The sequence below is a fragment of the Macrotis lagotis genome, chromosome 5, assembly GCF_037893015.1.
Source record: "Macrotis lagotis isolate mMagLag1 chromosome 5, bilby.v1.9.chrom.fasta, whole genome shotgun sequence".
Lineage (NCBI taxonomy): Eukaryota > Metazoa > Chordata > Mammalia > Peramelemorphia > Peramelidae > Macrotis > Macrotis lagotis.
The window spans coordinates 211,977,695-211,997,814 of NC_133662.1; the positions used below are offsets into that span (position 1 = coordinate 211,977,695).

General features: G+C 35.1%; 1 protein-coding gene across 1 annotated transcript in view; it reads right to left on the bottom strand.

The window, feature by feature from the left end:
- Positions 1 to 20,120, bottom strand: part of CLCC1 (chloride channel CLIC like 1) — a 47,732-nt gene that overhangs the window by 19,392 nt on the left and 8,220 nt on the right. Inside the window, exons 4-12 of the mRNA XM_074188324.1 lie at positions 16,405 to 16,546; positions 15,377 to 15,487; positions 12,605 to 12,712; positions 10,111 to 10,332; positions 7,093 to 7,233; positions 6,610 to 6,703; positions 3,183 to 3,280; positions 2,778 to 2,924; positions 235 to 570 (exon numbers count right to left, since the gene is read on the bottom strand). Coding sequence (XP_074044425.1) covers positions 235 to 570; positions 2,778 to 2,924; positions 3,183 to 3,280; positions 6,610 to 6,703; positions 7,093 to 7,233; positions 10,111 to 10,332; positions 12,605 to 12,712; positions 15,377 to 15,487; positions 16,405 to 16,539 — 1,392 coding nt within the window. The 5' untranslated portion in view covers positions 16,540 to 16,546. The remainder of the gene's footprint in view (positions 1 to 234; positions 571 to 2,777; positions 2,925 to 3,182; positions 3,281 to 6,609; positions 6,704 to 7,092; positions 7,234 to 10,110; positions 10,333 to 12,604; positions 12,713 to 15,376; positions 15,488 to 16,404; positions 16,547 to 20,120) is intronic.

Below are 20,120 nucleotides of genomic sequence, written 5' to 3' on the forward strand. Positions count from 1 at the left end.
CTGTTACTCAGTTTTTTGTAGAAAGTAAAATACTTAATATAAACTATCCATGTTTGCTATCTTTCTGGAAGATTGAGTTGTCTTTTTAAATTTAAGAAAAGAAAGTCACTAATTTTACTGCTTAACTATAAAGATATACACACTTTTGTACCATAAAAGTTCTATTAAAAGGATTTTGACCTTCTATGAAGAAAGACCAAAATAAAACAGTTGCTGACTAAGACAGGGACCCACCTTGGCATGCTCTTCTGCCTTTGCATCTGGTAGATCAAATGCCCGTAGCACTTCAGGGCTCCTGTTGCCAGCTAAGTCAACATATCTCTCTCTCAGAAAATCTCCTCTACACTCATCTGTTTTGCAATAAGGGCCTTGAGCTCTCTGACAAACATGGCTCCGACAACAGAGATCTGCATCACCTGTTCCACCTTGTTGCCTATAATCAATTTCCTCCTGTGGTCTTCCTTTGCCTTGAGGTATCGCCTGGTAAGGTTCTCTTTCAGAGTGTCTTAAATATCGCAATCCAACAAATGGTAATCCAACAACTGACATTCCTGCCCCATAGAAGAAAGCCTAAAAAGCAAATAATATAAATTATAACTACAAAATTATATTTGTATCTATGTTACATCTCTCTTCATGTATATTTTTATTTCTATCAAGAATATAAAAAACTAGATTAAGTTAAAATGTTATTTAGGATGCCCATAAAATTCATGTGCACTTTTTAGCACTGATATGCAAAGATATAATATATCTAAAATGGTGGTTTACTTATGAGAGTAGGAAGGAATGGAAACAGGAAATTGATTTCATTTATGAAATCAATAAGTAGTTAACAGAATGTGTTCAATGAACTAGAAAATAATAAAAACAATATTGATGGTTAGTATTTACACAGCACTACTATGGGCCAGGAGTTGAACACATTTGATCCTTGCAACACTCTTGTGACGTGTAGGGGTTATTATTAATTCCATTTTACAGATGAGGAAACTGAGACAAACAAGAGGTCAAGTAACTTGCTTGGGGTCACAGAGCTAGGAACTGTCTGAATTTAGATTTGAACACAGATCCTCCTGATTCTAGGCCTAACACAACCCTTTTTTGGTTTGTTTCTGCAAGGCAATGGGGTTAATGACTTGCCCAAGGTCATATAGCTAGACAATTAAGCATCCTCTTGATTCCAGGGCCAGTCTTTATCCACTGGGTCACCTAGCTGTCCCATCTAATCTAACACTGTGCCACCTTGCTTTCAGCCAGTAAAGTGAAAGTTAGAAATTTAAAGTTTGTTAAAATTTTATGAATTATTTTTTCTCTGTTATTTAGAATTCGCTTCCATAGAGTATACATTTAAAATTATAGAGCTATAACCACCTGTAACCCAGCACCCCACATTCTAGGGCCTTTTCAAGGACTTACAAATATCTCTTTTTAGTTCCTGTGCTCACGCAGATATTCTTTCAGAATATCAGAATATCAATATAGAAGTCATCACTAGCCCTCTCCAGGTATGTGTAAACTGAACCCTGAGGCTTCTCTGCACGCACACTATACATAAGGTGTCCCCAAAGTCTGAGTGCCATTTCAGGGCAGTGATAACCTTTAATAGCCTAAATCTCCTAACTCTAAAATGCTGTAATTCTGACTCTTTTATATGTGATAGAACTAAGCATAAGCAAAGTTTTGCTTCAGAAAGCAGAATTTGACTGGATCAAGAACCCTCTCTCACCAAGAAGAAGATTCTCATTTCCATCTGGATGTCCCTCCTACAGGCATCTCAAATACAAGCCAACCAAAGCCACTTCCTCCTTTCCTCAAACTGCCAGATTTCTCTGGAGGGCAACATTTTCTAATCCCCAAGTTTTCAGCCTCAGCATCATCTCCCACTTTTCCCTGTTCCTCACCCAGTCCCAGTTGCCCAGTCGTACAGCTTCTCCCACACCTTGCTCTTCTGTCCCACTTCCCTCCACTCACACAACTACCCCTAGTTCAAGTTCACATTCTGCAAAGCAACCTTTTTTATCCCTCCTCTACTCCAACTCTAGGGGAAGTTTCCCGTTTCCTCAAAAAATAAAACTACTGTTTGGAATTTAAAATCCTTCATAGCCTAGTTCTACTCTAACTTCCCTCTCTAGGTATCCATCACTCCCCTCTATTTACTCTACAGTCCAGCCAAATCAGCTTTCTTACTACCTCTTTTCTCCAAGCCTTGTCATGGGCAGTCTCACTTTACATCCTCATCCTAGGATCCCTAGTTTCCTTCAAGGCTCAGCTAACCTATGACCTTTTACATAACAACCCCCCTCACCCCCCCGCCACACATGCTTTCCTCACCTCCAAATTAGCTTCTATCTCTTCTGTCTCTTCATATGAGTATAGAGTCACACCAATACACTTGTTACTTCCTTAGCTAGACTGTAAACCCCTAAGAGCAAAAAACTGTATCAACTCGGTTTTACTGTCTCTCGCACCCAGGACAGTGACTGACACAAAGGAATAAGAAATGCTTGTGGATTGATTTGAATGATTTCTTCTTTACCAAGTCCACATAGTAAGTATAAAAGTAAAAGTTACTAGAACTCATTTCTAAAACTTCAAAAAGCAAACTATAAAATTACATGCTCTCAAGCTAAAAAGCATAAGTATAAATGCCTGACCTACTTTTGTCACCTAGACATGACTTATTAAATTACACTATTATGCAAACAAATCTAGTACAAATTTTTAGAGCTGCTTTTACTTCAAAAGTCTGAGTGACAATTGTGTCATATACTGACCAGTATGGCCAGAGCCATGATGATCAACACTGGAATGTGAAGTAATACTGGTATTTCCTTCATAAACGCTCTCAAAAATTCACCAATTCCTTGTCCAATATATTTCAATGGTTCTGTTACAAAGTTGGTAAAAGTAACTGCCAATGCCTACAACAAAAGATGTTCATTAGCAACACTAATTATATTCTTTACAAATAACAAATGTAAACAGAGCGAGCCAGAGTCACTGTGTACTTGTACTAAAATTGGGTGACCTTTGTTGGCACTGCCACATGCAAACCAGCAGTACTAGGAAAATTATTTTGTTATTTTTAATTAGTTAAAACATTTATTAAGTCTGTGATTACTACACAGGTACTCTTAACCCACCCTGAAAGAGTCATTTTTATAAAGTACATTCTCTACCTTTGTGGGTGGAACCAACCAAATAGGATTAACTAAGAGTAGCTCATAGTATTTTTGGCAAGGATCGTCTTGAAACGAAGATGAACTTCTAAACCATTCTATTTAGGGAAAAGAAAAGAAAAAAGAAACTGAGTTTTAATAAATTAATAGGTTTCACTATTTTGCCTTGCTCCATTTTAGTTTTTCTCTTCCCTATCCAATTTCAGTTCTATACAATTTTCAACAAGTTTCCCAATATTCCTAATTTTCTTCTTTGTTTCTACCTGTTTACTTACTGGGTTCTACAATTTGGTCATTCTTAACCAAAAATGATTAAAAGACCAATACTAACTCCCAAGTACTAGGGGCAAGGATAAAAATGTAATGCAGTCTCAAAATCAATAAGGGAAGAATCCTCTTAGGATAATGGGGATGTTGTCCAAGAAACAGCAGGACAACGGAGTAGAGGCTGGGCTGGACCATGCCAGGATTCATTCAAAGGACTAAATAGGAAGGGAATGCAAAGTTCACAGGAAAACTCCAAGGCCAAAACCTTCTGTTTGACCTATTTTTGTCATCTAGACATTATTTATCGTTACTATCAGAAAGCACACACTATGGAAGGCATGGTTGGTGTAAGGGAAAAAACGACCTCTTTGCCCAAGTTTCTTCATTTATGGCCTGTAATACTAGCCATAAACCCTGCTTCAGCGGTTATACAGGCCTGAAAACAAGACACTTCTCTCCAAACTGGATGTATATAATTCTAAATGAGGAATGCAGGGTATCAACTCTCACTCATTTTTCTAAATAGCTCATTTTAGATAAGACTATTTGTTCAGTAGTTTCAGTTGACTCTCTTTGGACCCTTATTTGGGGTTTTCTTGGCAAAGACACTGGAGTGGTTTGCCATTTCCTTCTTCAATTCTATGAAGAGACAGATGAACAAAGGGTTAAATTACTTGTCTAGAATCAAACAGCTAGATTTGAACTCAGAAGGACGTTATCACTGTACCATCAAGCAGTCCCTTAGAAAAACAGCCTTCTTCTTAAAAAAGCAATTTTGTATGCATTTTGTTTTAAGTAGAATTGTATTAAATTTAATTTACCATGATTATTTTCTAGTGCAATGGCTTTGGATACCTTGTTATGAAAAATGTGCTGAATTTTAAATTTGCCATTACCAAAGTTCCAAAAGTTAAACCATTTTTGTTTCTAATCAATCTTCCAACACAAACAGTATATTTAAATAAGAATTTTTTTTCATGGTTTGTCCCCAATAAATGATTTTAGGCCAAAATTTTATATGTTGTAACACTTTGAAACTACCCCCCCCCCCCCACTGATGCTAATCACACTCTTCCTTTCCTTTCTCCTGACATCAGATTCTCAATCCCCCTGGAGGCCATATTCAACATACTGAAATCCTTTCTCTAGGTTGTTTCCTTACTTCAGGAGTACTGGTGTTGCTAGCATTTGAGATTTCTCTCTGTTGTTTCTCATGTTCACCACAACTGGCCCACCTCCTTTTTCCACCATTATGTTGACAATTAACTCTTCTATGTCATTTTGTGTTTCTCAGTCACCGTTAGCAACATGTTGCACCCTATTTACATGTGAATCTTTCCCTTACCATCTGATGTACTTGTAACTCTAGTTCTTTGAAGATTATGTTGTTCCATGATTTTCAGTCAAAGTGCATTACCATGAGAATCTTGATGTTAAAAACATTGGCTTGCATGCAGCAATGAAAGTAATGCTTATTTTTATTTTATTTTTTTTAGGGTTTTTTTTTTTTTTGCAAGGCAGTGGGGTTAAGTGGCTTGCCCAAGGCCACACGGCTAGGTAATTATTAAGTGTCTGAGGCCAGATTTGAACTTAGGTGCTCCCGACTCCAGGGCCAGTGCTCTATTCACTGTGCCACCTAGCTGCCCTCCTCCTGCTCAATACTGGACCCATATACTCCTATTAATGGACTAACTCAATGGGTCTCCCATCCAGCTGTATATCAGAATTTGAGAAAAATGTATTTTTCATTAACTTGATTTTTTCAACATGGATAGCTGGAATGATTTTGCATTTCACCATGAGGTTTTAATGTATCTCAATGTGATAAAATGAGAATAAGATAATGAGGATGATGGCAATGATAATAGGTCCTATATAGGGCTACTACATACCAGCTGAGGCTTAGTGGAAACAACATTTAACTGGGCTCTCCCACTTATGAACAAAGTGATCTTGGCAAAATCACTTTGCCTCTTTGATGCTCAGGTTGCTATGAAATGAGTGAATTGAACCAGATGATGTCTCATGTTCCTTCTGGCTCAAATACTTCATGAACAGATGCATTTGAAGAATTTAACTATCAAAAAGGAATCATTTGGCATTGGGCCCTGCATTTTATAGGACACTGACAAATACATGAACTGGGTTTGACTCCTTCATTTATTGAAATCAATACTCAGTGGACATTGAGGAAAGTCATTTCCAGTCTTACAAAGTACTTCAGTTGAAATTTCTTCCCCTTTTGTAAAAAGTGAAAATGTACAATTATGGTTGTTCTATAAGAAAAAGGAGATAAACTAAGTGGGAATTAACAAGCCACAGCAGGAAAATTCTATATATACATACATACATATCTATATACTATATATGAGAAATTATACATATACATATATATGAATGAGAAATATCTGCCTTGGGGAGAATATTTATGATAGCTGGACTCTTAGCTAACATTTTTTTAAATAAAAAAAATGGAGCTTTTGTGTAATTTCAAATACTCAAATGGATCAGTGATCTCAATCATTTGAGAATCTCCAGTAAAGCAGAATGCAAACTCTCCATGTCTGCCTGCCCTGTAACTCTTATTCCATGTCCTCCCTTAGGTTCAATATAAGAGTTCCACCAAATACGCTGGAGACCTTTCCTGTTTTCTCCTGACATCATAAATACCTTAAGGGAATACTCTAGCAAGCTCCCCTCACCCTTTAACTGTTCAATTCCAGGCCCAACTTATTTACCTGTACTCTATGTCCCATTACACATACCCATGGACAAGTGCTAGAGTTCTCCATCCAAACATGCCATAGTCTGGAGAGTCATTCTTCATCCACTTGGTCTTTTCTACATGGACAGTCAAGTCAAACCCTTTTGAGTGATTATATATGTCTCCTAGAGAAGGCTCTGCAACATTCCATTGGTTAGAACCAGAACAATCTCATTTAAAACAAAAGTATCTGAAGAGCCTCACTACTGACCAAGAAACAATCTTCAACTTGGACTGTACAAAAATTCTTGGGTTGGTTTTAAATCTCAAAATGAGTTACTAAGAAATATTAATAAACTTAAAAACCCAATTCTGGCTTTTAGCAAATCCAACAAAACAACCATGATTCACTTATCTTTCTCTCTGAAAAATGTTAAGGGAAACAGAGGATCTCACCAAACAGGCCTCCAAGCCAGTCCATCTTCTCAGCACAAATATTGTTTGATGGTTCCAATTTGGCAACTTCAGCCTGATGTTTTGCAAAGGCTAACTAATAAAGATAGATAAGAAAGTAAAAACTTTGCCAATGATACAGATATCACTAATTAAGTAAACTTCCTAATACATTCCAATCAATTTTATTTCAAATACACATTCCATCATCATAAATCCAAAATAAGTTTTAAAAGAAATTTAAAAGAAAAAAGGTCCATTACTTATTAAAACAAAATATTTGTTTTTCAATTACTATAAATTGCATTTGGATATGAATTAAGATCACTACTTCAAAATGGACACTATGAGACTTTTTCTGGTGTTATAAAGATAAAGATAAAAAAATTTATGAAGCTTGAAAAAAATTTAAAAAAAGAAAAGGCTTGAAAAACTAACTGAAAAAAACTAAGTCAGTATGTTTAACAAATGATTATTCTATATTACCTTATATAAATAGACCCAATTCCATGCAAAACTGACAAGAAAACTGATGAATAAAATACGCTTTAACTGAGTATACCAACGAATATACGTCCACAATTCGGTAGCTATTAACATCACAATGCACAATAAACACAGAAGTACCTAGAAAACAAAGGAAAAGGAAGTTGAAGTCACAATTATGGAAAGACTTCCCTACCCCCAAGCTTATATCTTATGGTTCATAAAATGAAAAATTTTTTTTGACATAACTTAACTGCCTACTTGAGATATAAACATAGATTTTGTCCCCAAAAGAACTCAAACTCAACTTACATTAATGTTAATACGCTAGGCAATGGGAATACAAATGCAGAAAATATATTAATGTTTATTCTCAAAAAGGTTACATTCCAATGAACAAGACAAGTACGCATACACGTGTGTGTATGTATATTTGTGTATATATGTATGTATATACACATATACAGAAAAAGGAAAGTGAACAAATGCAAGCAAATACAAAGTGGTTAACTTCATTGGAGTTTGGAAGTTTAGCAGTTTCAAGAGAACAGAAAGAAAAGGACAAGTGAGAAGGAAGAATATTCCAGATAGGGAAGGCAACCAGTATAAAGACACAGAAATGAGAGTATGTAGGGAAGAGAAAGAAAGGACAATTCAGTTGGAATGCAGATTATAGCAAGAGTAAGGATGTCCAATGAGACTGATGTGTCAATGAGGTTGAGTCAGGCTGTAAAAAGGTTTAAAAACTTAAACAGAGGAATTTATATTTTATTTTAGAAGCAAAAATCAACATTGGAGTTGATTGAATAGGAGAGAAAAACCATCAATTATGCATTTATTTTGGCAGCAGTGTATAGGATGAACTGGAGAAGCAAGAAAATTAGGTCAGAGAGAATATTATCATTATCATTATTATTATCATCTCTGCTGCGATAAACTCTGCAAAAAATGAAGGCCTGGGGGCGGCTAGGTGGTGCAGTGGATAGAGCACCGGCCCTGGAGTCAGGAGTACCTGAGTTCAAATCTGGTTTCAGACACTTAATAATTACCTAGCTGTGTGGCCTTGGGCAAGCCACTTAACACCATTTGCCTTGAAAAATCTAAAAAGGAAAAAAAAAGAAAAACGAAGGCCTGAACTAAGGTGGTAACCATATGAGTCAAGAGGAGCGATCAGATGAGAGAGATGTCATAAAGTACAAATTGCAAAATTTGGCAATTGACTGGATATGTGAGGTGAGGGAGACTTGGGGGGTCCAGGATAATAACAAAGTTAAGAATCTGAAAACAAAGAATGGTGAGTTCCTCTGACAAATAAGAAAGTCTGATAGCAGTGGGGTGAAATGGGTTAGATTTGGGGCATGCTAAGTTTAAGATGTTTCTGGACATCTAGTTTAAAATGTCCAGTAGGTAATAGTGTCCAAAAACAATTGGTAATGTGGGGCCAAACTCAGGGAAGACCCTGAGGCTGGATAACAAATCTGGCAGTCATCAGCAGAGATAATGAAACTCATGGTACCTGATGCTGTTAGAGAGAGACTATAGGCAAGAGAACAGAACCTTGGGGAACAACTGAAATTAGGATGAAGCAGCGAGAGACAGAGTGGTCAGGCAGATAGAGGGAGAACTAGGAAAATTATGTTATGAAGAGACAGAGGAGAAAGTATCCACGGAGAGAGTGTGATCAACAGTGTCAAATGTAACAGAGAGATCAAGAGAGACAAGGGTTGATAAAGGCTGTCAGATTTGGCAAAGAGACAGTTGCAGGGCAGCTAGGTGGTGCAGTGGATGGAGCTCTGGTCCTGGAGTCAGGAGAACCTGAGTTCAAATCTGATCTCAGACACTTGATAGTTACTGGCTGTGTGACCTTGGGCAAGTCACTTAATCATACTGCTTTGCAAAAAGCAGCAAAGAGACAGTTGGAAAAAAGTTTTAGTGGTGAGATCAGAAACCAGATTACAATGTGTTGAAGAGGAAGTGAGAGTAGGGATATATGATAGCTTGAGGCTATCTACTACAAGTAGGATCAACTACAAGTTTTTTTTTTTAAAGATGAGAGAGACTTAGGTATATATGAAGGTGACAAAAAAGGAACCAACTGTCAGAGAAAGGTTGAAGAGATGATTAAAAAAAAAAAAGAAATGCCTGAGGTTGTAAACTGCTAGAGAAGACTGGAGAAGATAATGTATTGAAGAACTGACTTTGGCAAGAAGAAAGACCACATCTTTGCCAGAGATGAAAAGAATGGAAAAAGAGGAAACTCACAGAATGATGTCCTCATAATTCATACCTTCCTCCCTAACCTAATCCCTGACCTTTTATTTCCCTACTTCTGTTGAGAGCATCAGCATTTTTTTCCAGTCCCTTTACATACCATCCCACCTTCAACTTCTGTGCCTTCCACAAAAGCTGTCTCCCATATGTGGAATACTCTCCCTTTAAACAGTTAATTCTGAGCACTCCTAGATCTGTCATGATGATGAGAATAGCCGCTATCCTTTCTATGGTGCTTCCTAGGCGTCAGATACTGTGCTAAGCGTCTTACAACGAGAGAGAGATATGTATAATATAATTTTATCTCTACCATACAGCTGAAGAAACTGTGGCAAACAGAAGCTAAGTGACTTGCTCAGGGTTACACAGTTGCTCAGTATCTGAAACCAAATTTGAATCAGGTTTTCCTGACTCCAGGTCCAGTCTTCAGTTCATGTCACCACCCAGAGGAATGACTTGGTGTAGTCTTTTTTTTTTTAAGGTTTTTGCAAGGCAATGGGGTTAAGCGTCGTCCCCCAGCCTACACAGCTAGGTAATTATTAAGTGTCTGAGGCCAGATTTGAACTCAGGTACTCCTGACTCCAGGGCCGATGCTCTATCCACTGTGTGGTGTAGTCTTTTTGGAAAGCAATATGGCATTATACAATAATGGTTACAAAACTGTACTCTTTATTTTTAAATATTCGAATGTCTATTGATGTTTATTATTTTATCATAATTAAGAAGCAAATTCTTTACTCTTCTTACCATGAATACATTATATGGATCCACACCAAAGGATGTCTCAAAACTCCATTTCCAGGTCTCAAAATTATGAAATTTAAAATTAATTAAGATGTCACTTAGTGCATCATCTAAGGCTCCTGATTTCCAATCTTCTCCATTGAGAAACTTTTGGATTTCTAATAATGTCTCTTTTTTAAGGATGATCTCAGCATCATAATGCATATCACTTCCATCCTCACTGGGCTGAAAAAAAAAAGAGTAAAAAAAATTTAGGCTGTTTTTTTATCAACTATTTTACATTAGAATATCAATCAATAAGAAACATTTGGAAAACAGAATGTCATATTTGAAATACATATAAATTAGAGTACTTACAGTTTTATCTTACAATAAGGCAAATGTAGAGCTAAAATTTTTCTGTGGCTTTTTTTTAAGCTGACATTTAAGACATTTCTATTCCATACTTCAGTTCTTCCTCTGCCAGATTTTTAGAAACAATGGTCTATACTCATTGACTACTTTTGTATCCCATCCTATCTACACCATTCCCTATCATCTGGCTTCTCTTGTGTTTCTCCCATCTATACCACTTTATATTGTCTCTCCCATTAGAATGTTAATTTCTTGAAGGCAATCACTGTTGATACTTTTTTTTTAAGATTTGTCAAGGCAATGGGGTTAAGTGGCTTGTCCAAGGCCACACATCTAGGTAATTATTAAGTGTCTGAGGTCAGATTTGAACTCAGATACTCCTGACTCCAGGGCCAGTGCTCTATCCACTGCATCACCTAGCCACTCCTGTTGATACTTTTTAATTGAACTTCAAGAGCTTAAACAAAATTATTAGCACAGTGCCAATAAATATTTAATACTTATTGAGTAAGGTATGTGTACATGTATGTATGTGTATGTATATATATACAAACACATATATGAATGTGTGTACACACACACACACACAAAATCTAGGTATTTTAGTGGGGCAAGTCACCAGCAAATGGTCCAGAGTAAATGCTTTTTGTGGGAAGCTGTATTTGAACTACTTTGATATTTATTTTGTAAATGTGTATTTTTGTGTGTGTGTGTACCCACAGAAAAGTAGACTCAGAGACTAGGGGAGAAGATAATACTATAAATGGAAAAGTAACAAGCAAATAATTAAAAGGAAGGGGTTGGGGAGACAAAGTTAAACTAGAATTGAAGAGGTGCAAATTAGACAAAAAAAGGAATGGCTGAACAATTTGTATATGAAGAGAAAGAAAATCACTGCACCACAAGAATGACAAAAGAAGGGATTTCAAACTGAGAAACAAAGTGATTGACAAAGTAAAAAGTCAGTATAACCTGGAGTACAAGACAAGAACTTTAAAAAAATTAAGAATTTTACCAAAGCACTGACCAATCCATGTCTTCAGAGAATCTATGATGAAGTTTGTTAAATCCACAAGGACATATTTTTGGATATTGACACTGTATATATTTATTTTGCTAGGCTATATTTCTTTTTAACAAGTTTGTTTTTTTCCTTTTCTTCTTTTTTTTGTTGAGAGGAGTGGAGCAGAATCAGGAAGTTGTAACATTTTTTTAAAATGCACAGCAGAAAATAAGAGGAAGTTCAGAAGGAAGCATAAAAAAATTATAGTTTTAAAAGAAACAAGGAATTTTTTACTTTATTTTTTTTTAAGCAAGTTGTATGAAATGGAGATTTATGCCTTTGTGTAGAATGTGCTTTTGGTATTCTGTGTGAATGGAAATGTCCTTTTTTGGGGGGATGGGGGTCAGGAAAATTTTTTTTAACAACTATCATTAATCAGAAATGCTTTTAAATTTTGGAATCATCACCATGATTGTTACTGATGTATCTAATGCCAGCCACTGTAAAACCTGTTTTCTTTATTAATTTGTCAACTTTCAGTGAAAAATTCAATTTCAAAATTTTTCACAAAATTTAAAAATAACACTTGTTTTTTGATTTCCAAATCTGAAAAGTTTTAGGGAAAGCAATAATTTGTTTTTCATATCTTATCAAGTTGTATTAGTGATTTAATAAAACAATAGCTACCATTAAACAGCAGGAAGAAAAAACTATTCAAAGAACCAATTTTTTTCCTCCAATTTTTTAACTACATAATGACTTTACCACACATGAACAACAAAATGTTGAAATATTAAACTCAAGAAAAGTTAAGATTAGGACCACACTGAAGCCTTAGTTAGAAAAACTCATCTGAAATTTCAAAACAGGCCCAAATGCTATCCCAACTCTTATTAAATAGGCTATTTATTCTCCTACATGTGAACATACTAAAATGAACGAAAACATATGAAATAAAGGGATAAAATTAATGACCAGATTTAATGATCAGTAGTAAAAATGAAAGACAATTTTGTTCATCCTATGATGCACAATAGATGTTCTGCTTCTTTATACTTTGTTTCAGTAATCTTTTTAGCATTGCAATTGGCCAAAAATAAAATATTACATTGACTAATGCAACAAATGCCAAATACTCACAAGTCCAAGTTTTCCAGCTTCAATTAAAATCTTATTTAAGTATCTTCTAAAAACATGATTACTCTGACTTTCATAGTCTTTCCTCTTTTTCTTTTCACACTCATTAATCTGTAACATGTTAAACTCTAGATTAGTCTTTGCAAACAAAACAAATGGTGAAATTTTGTTACACACTAACCAAAATAAAGTTAAGAAGACCCACAAATAATTAGTCATGCTTTTATTTTGAACTATACTAGTTTGCCTATCCTATAAGTTTTCTAATTTTTTAATATAGAGGGAAAAATTAAGTCAAAATGCAGGAAGTAAGTCACTGATCAGTTTTTCTTTTTTTTGGTTGTTGCTGCTTGTTTCTTTCCTATCAGCTTCTGGTTAATCAGCCAGAATCTATTCTAAGAAAATGTCAGATTATGAATAGAGAAAGCATATCCAACAGTATAATGTATAAATGTAATAATAGCTCACATTCACATTGTTGTTTACTTTCCACTGATCTCATTTGAGCTTTTTAACAACTCTGTGAAGAAGGGGTTATAATTTTATTCCAGGTTCACAGTGCTAATGAGGATCTGAAGCCAGATGTTGGAAGGCTCCAAACCACCTGAAATAGAGGGCTACACTGACCCCTTACACTACAGTTCCCTTCTTCATAAAGATAAATACTGAAATACACAAATACAAAGCTCCTGGAATGCTAGTCCACTTCCAACCCCGGCTGCCAACTACAGTAGAATTGTGGGAGTTTTTAGAGTTGATAGTATTTGCCAGTTTTCTTTGTAAAGTTTTTGATTTGAAGTCATACAATCTAGCATGAAGAAGCTTTTGTAAAACTGTCCCTTTTTCTCTTAAAGAGTTATTATTTTTTTTTTTAGGTTTTTGCAAGGCAATGGGTTTAAGTGGCTTGCCCAAGACCACACAGCCAGGTAACTATTAAGTGTCTGGGGCTGGATTTGAACTCAGGTACTCCGGACTCCAGGGCTGGTGCTCTATCCACTGTGGCACCTAGCTGCCTAAGGGTTACTTTTTTAAAAAGATTTTATTTATTTTGAGTTTTACAATTTTTTCCCTAATCTTGCTTCCCTCCCCCAAGCCCCACAGAAGGCAGTCTGTTACTCTTTACATTGTTCCCATGGTATACAATGATCTAAGTTGAATGTGATGAGAGAGAAATCATATCCTTAAGGAAGTAAAAGTGTAAGAGATAGCAAAATTACAAAATAATGGTTTTTTTTCCCTAAATTAAAGGTAATAGTCTTTGGTCTTTGTTTAAACTCCATAATTCTTTCTCTGGATACAGATGGTATTCTCCATTGCACACAGCCCCAAATCATCCCCAACTGTTGCACTGATGGAATGTGCAAGTCCATCAAGGTTAATTATCACCCCCATGCCACCATCAGGGTGTACAATGCTTCTCTGGTTCTGCTCATCTTGCTCAGCATCAGTTCATGCAGATCCTTCCAGGCTTTCCTGAGTTTCCATCCCTCCTGGTTGCTAATAGAACAATAGTATGTCATGACATACATATACCACAGTTTGTTAAGCCATTCCCCAATTGAAGGACATTCAACTTAATTTCCATTTCTTTGCCACCACAAACAGGGCTGCTAGGAATATTTTTGTACAAGTGATGTTTTTACCCTTTTTCATAATCTCTTTGGGGTATAGATCCAGTAGTGGTATTGCTGGATCAAAGGGTATGCTCATTTTTGTTGCCCTTTGGGCATAATTCCAAATTGTTCTCCAGAAAGGTTGGATAAATTCACAGCTCCACCAACAATATATCAGTGTCCAAGATTTCCCAAATCCCTGCCAACATTGATCATTGCCCTTTCTGGTCATATTGGCCAGTCTGAGAGGTGTGAGGGAAAGAGCAAGTGTTATCATTCTCTTTTTACAAATAAGGAAACTGAGGCCCACATAAATTAAGTGACTTAGGGTGGTACCTCAGAGATGATTTAATTTGCATTTCTCTAATAAGTAATGATTTAGAGCAATTTTTCATATGTCTATGGATAGCTTTGATTTCCTCATCTGTAAATCGCCTCTTTGTATCCTTTGACTATTTGTCAATTGGGGAATGGCTGGTTTGTTTTTTTTATAAATTTGAACTCAGTTCTCTATATATTTTAGAAATGAGTCCTTTGTCAGAAACACTAGTTGTAAAAATTGTTTCTCAATTTACTACATTTCTTTTGATCTTGGTTACAGTGGTTAAAGGGTTACTTTTACAAAAAAGTTCTTAATCCTAGATTTTATGGCTTTGAATCAAGGCAGCATGGTCTTGTAGCCTCTCAATGCACTGGGAAACTGCAAGGCTGTAAAGTAGCAGAGATGGTGCTAACCTGCACTGGGAAAAGGAGTTTCACTATTCCACTGAAATTATAGATCTACTTCCTATCACCTCCCTCCTCCTCTTTTTTCTTAAGTTGTACTGTGCATTAGTTAATATATACAGCCATTAGTTAAGATGTAATTAATATATAGTCACTGGTATATTCTCTATACTAACAATGAATTTTCAGAATAGTTTTCAAATTTTCAAACAAGTTAAACATTCACATTTTCATATTAAAGTTAAAAAGATTTAATGATAATAACAACTTAAGTTCCAAATAAATTCAACTGTACCAATTTCTTTCAAAACAAAGTTGAACCATCTATTCATAAAAGTTTAGTAATATATCCATTCTAATTAATGATTAAAAAATACAAGACAAATTCCCAAGAGAATTTTCATATTAACATAGAAATTCTGAATCAAAGACTAACCTTATGAGTTAAAGAATCAAGTTTGTTATTACATTCTGATATTTCATCAGCACATGACAAGTTGGAATCTGTAACACTTATTTCCTTTTTCTCTGATTTTCCAAAGTTCCCCTAAAAATAGAACAGACAATCATTAAAGTTTTTTTATAATCATAGTATCTCAGGGTTGGACTACCTAGTGAAAACTCAACTATGCAGAAATTCCATCCAGATTCTACTTGACCACTTCTAGTAATGAGGTACTCACTAAATAAGGATAGCAATTTTCTATATACCTCAGGAGATTGTTGAGTTCAAACAGGAGGTGAATAAAATGTTCTGTAAATTTAAAAGTTAAAATAGACATCATCTATTGCTAATAAAGCATCCTTTTCAAGGTAGCTCTTAACTTTGGATGATGAGAAGTTTTCAGTTAATTAAGTCTAAAGTTTCAACTACATGATTTTATAAATGAATTTTTTAAAAACTTTTCAACAACCTCTACTCCCAAATACAAGTTAAGAATAACAGAATATAAGGGGCAGCTAGGTGGCACAGTGGATAGAGCACCAGCCCTGGAGTCAGGAGTACCTGAGTTCAAATCTGGCCTCAAACACTTAATAATTACCTAGCTGTGTGGCCTTGGGCAAGCCCCTTAAACCCACTGCCTTGCAAAAATCTTAAAAAAAAAAAAAGAATAACAGAATATGCCAGAGCTGACATCACACTAGTGTGTAATACTTAAGGAGTTTATTTTCATATTTTGTATGACAGAGAACAGATAAGCTAGATCAAATGATTTGCCTTCTTAATGACTGGAAAGGGAAAGGAAGGAAGGAGAGAATTTGGAACTCAAAATCTGAAAAGAGGGATGTTAATTATTTTTTACATGTGATTGGGGGAAAAATAAAAAATTAATTTTTAATGAATTTTATTTTCACATGCAAAGCCAAAAATAATCAGGTAGGCTTTAAAAACACACTGACGAGTCAGTCTCTCTCTCTCTCTCTCTCTCTCTCTCTCTCACAACCACAAAAATGAAAAGATACCTGAGGAGCTTTTTTCATTGTTCCAGAAGCAGCATCATAATTAAGCATATCTGTAGGATCAATCCATTCATCATCTTGAGCAGAACCAGGCACCATTAACAGAAACATACATAAGAGCAAAGAATTCAGCATCATGAAAAACCTAAATAAAATTAAAATATCCACATGCATTACTTAAAAACAGTCAATTTATTAAAAAAAAAACATGGTTTAATTCATTATGTTTTTAAGGTTTTTTAAAAATTTTATTCAACTAAGGAACACGGAAAAAGCATAATACTAGACTAATATAGATAAAAAAAATTCTGGCCTGAAATTTCATTACAGAATGAAGTTGAGAGCACTCCTAAATGAAAAGATGAAGAAAATTAGGAAACCTGAGACTAGCATTTAAAATGTAATAAAAAACAAATTAATAACACAAATCACTTAGGTACTTCCAAATCAATTCATAAAACATATAATAAATTATAAAATCAACTGAAAAGCAATGGCCGCCTTTTACAGATGTGACTACCTGGCAAAGTTTCCATAGTAAAATGTGCTATTTAGAAATCAGGGGAGAAAGGAGCTGAAAACCAGACTGGTGTGTTGAGTTGAGAATTCTGGGACTCTGTGGAAAAGTAACAAACCACTAGGGAAGAAAGGGAAATATTTTGATGGCTTGTGGGTTACTATTTTTTAAAAGCTGTTTAAGTGCCTCTTTTCAAGTTTTTTTATATCATATATGCTAATAGGTATTTTATTACTTTTAGTGTTTTGCAAACTTAGTAACTGGAGACATACTACCATATATAGACACTAAGATAAATTATCTACATCCAGAGATTTCCCAGAGTAAATTCTAGACAGGAGCCTATTAAGCCAAAAAGTATGTAGTATATTTGAGTAGAACCTGGATCATCCTGGATCGTGAATTACATAACAAATAGTGAGACTGAGGTTCCGGGCAGTATGATTTGCCCAAGGTCACATATCCCCTAAGCACAAATGGCAGAATTTGACAGTCAATTTCTCTGACACTATAAGACGGTGCCTCAGGAATTGGGTGATATAAAGTTCTCATAGATAAGAGCTACAAGGTAAGAGTATTTCTGAGAAGATATGAGTCACAAAAAAAAAAAGTTCATACACCCAAAGGGCAACAAAAATGTGCATACCCTTTGATCCAGCAATACCACTACTGGATCTATACCCCGAAGAGATGATGAAAAAGGATAAAAACATCACTTGTACAAAAATATTCATAGCATCCCTGTTTGTGGTGGCAAAGAATTGGAAATCAAGTATAAATGTCCCTCAAATAAGGAATGACTTAGCAAACTGTGGTATATGTAAGTCATGGAACACTATTGTTCTATTAGAAACCAGGAGGGATGGAATTCAGGGAAGCCTGGAGGGATTTGCATAAACTGATGCTGAGTGAAATGAGCAGAACCAGAAGAACACTGTACACCCTAACAGCAACATGGGAGTGATGATCAACCTTGATGGACTTCCTCATTCCATCAGTGAAACAATTTGAAATAATTTGGGGATATCTGCAATGAAGAATACCATCTGTATCCAGAGAAAGAACCATGGAGTTTGAACAAAGTTCAAGGACTATTCCCTTGTAATTTAGAAAAAAAAAACAAAACCCTGATATCTTATTATCTGATCTTGTTATCTCTTATATATGTTTCTTCCTTAAAGATATGATTTCTCTCTCATCACTTTCAATTTGGATCAATGTATACCATAGAAACAATGTAAAGACTGGCAAATTGCCTTCTGTGGGGGTGGGGGAAGGGAAGTTAAGATTAGGGGAAAAATTGTAAAACTTAAAATAAATAAAATCTTTATAATTAAAAAAGCAAAGTTCCATAAAGAAATCGCTTTTTTATATTATGAAATAATGTATATACTTCTACCCAATGATTGTATTATTAGATCCATCTCTAAAAGAGATCAAAGAAAGAAGGACTTATAAGGACAAATAGATTTACAGCAACTATTTTCTAGTTGCCCCATCCTGAAAACTACCTATGTGCTCACCTAGTGCAGAATGGCTAAACAAATTGCTGCAAATGAATATAAAGGAGTATTTTGTGCTGACAGAAATAATAAAAGTTTCAGAGAAACTGGAATCTCTCTATGAACAAATACAGAATTAATATACAATGCAAACAACATTATAGAGCAAAACAATTCTTGGAAGTCTGATTAATGCAAAGATAAACCAGAAGTCCAGAGAACTGAAGATGAATCATACTATCTATATCCTCCCAGAAAGGTGATGGGCTTGAAGTCCAGAATGAGACATGCATTTTCATTTTTAATTTAATTTTTTCAATTATGTAAAGTTAAGTTTTCAACATTCATCTTTTTTTTTTAAGCTTTTGAGTTCCACATTTTTCTACCTCCCTCCCTTCTTCCCCTCCCCATGACTGTGGGTAATCTGATATACATTATACATGTATAATCATGTCAAACACATTTCCATAAGTCATGTTATGAAAGAAGCATCAGAACTCAAGAAAAAAAATAAAACAAGTTTTAAAAAGTACAAATAGTATGCTTTGTCTGCATTCAGATTCCAGTTTTTTCTCAAGATTTGGATGCCATCTTACATCACAATTCTTTTAGAATTGTCCTTGATTATTAAATTGCTGAGAGGAGCCAAGTCCAACCTAGTTGATCTTCATACAATGTTGCTGTGACAGGCATTTTAGACATAAACAGTATCTTTAGTATTGACAGCAACAATAATATCAAGTGTTTATGGAGTGTATCAAGATTTGTAAAACACTTTACACATATTATCTCACTTGATATTCATAACAACCCTGGGAGTTAGGTGCTATTACAATTTCCACTTTATAGACAAGATTAGTCAAAGTATCTGAGGCTAGATTTAAAGTCTTTCCATGATATGAGACTATTTTATAACTTGTCTCCAGTCTTGCTAAATATCACTTTTCTAAACCCCTTATTCTGGTTTTCCCATCAGTACGTACCTCATGATTAGGTACAAAGAGCACAGGCACAGTACTCTATCCACTGAGCCATCCAGCTATTTTTCATGTGGGAATAGGCTTTGCTTGGTAGACTATGAAGGCTTTAAAAAATTGTTCAGTAGGAGAGACCAAAGAAAGAAGAGTCCAGATAATTTTAAAAGTAGCAACAGGGATCACCATGAAATTGCTAGAAATTTTTAGTGAAAATCAAAGCCCCAAAGATAATGTATTCAAGTACTTAAAAAATTACGGAGTTAATGAAAAGCTAAGGACAATGAAGTGACTACTAAAATGTTATCCAAAACTGCATCAGAAACAACACAAGAAACTCTGATAGTTGCTTTCAAATAGATGCTCCTTACATATTCCTCAAAAAACAACAGAAAATTCTAAAAACATCTTTAAAACAATATCAGAAAATAACAACTATTAGAAAATGAGCACAGAAAACTACATAATAGATCATGTGTAGATGGAACAAGTGAAACAACTGCCATAGTGAAAATGAATAACATGGAAAAAACAACAAATACATCTGAGAGAAACCCTCAATGGATGACACTTTAAAAGCAATTAAGGAAGAAAAAATTAACACTATTTTTTTAAAGAGTAAAGAAAAATACAAGTCAAAAACTTAGATAAATAGAATCACAGAATTTTAATATTCCTCAAAACCTTTTCTAGACCAACCTCCACTTGAAAAGGAACGTTCGGTAC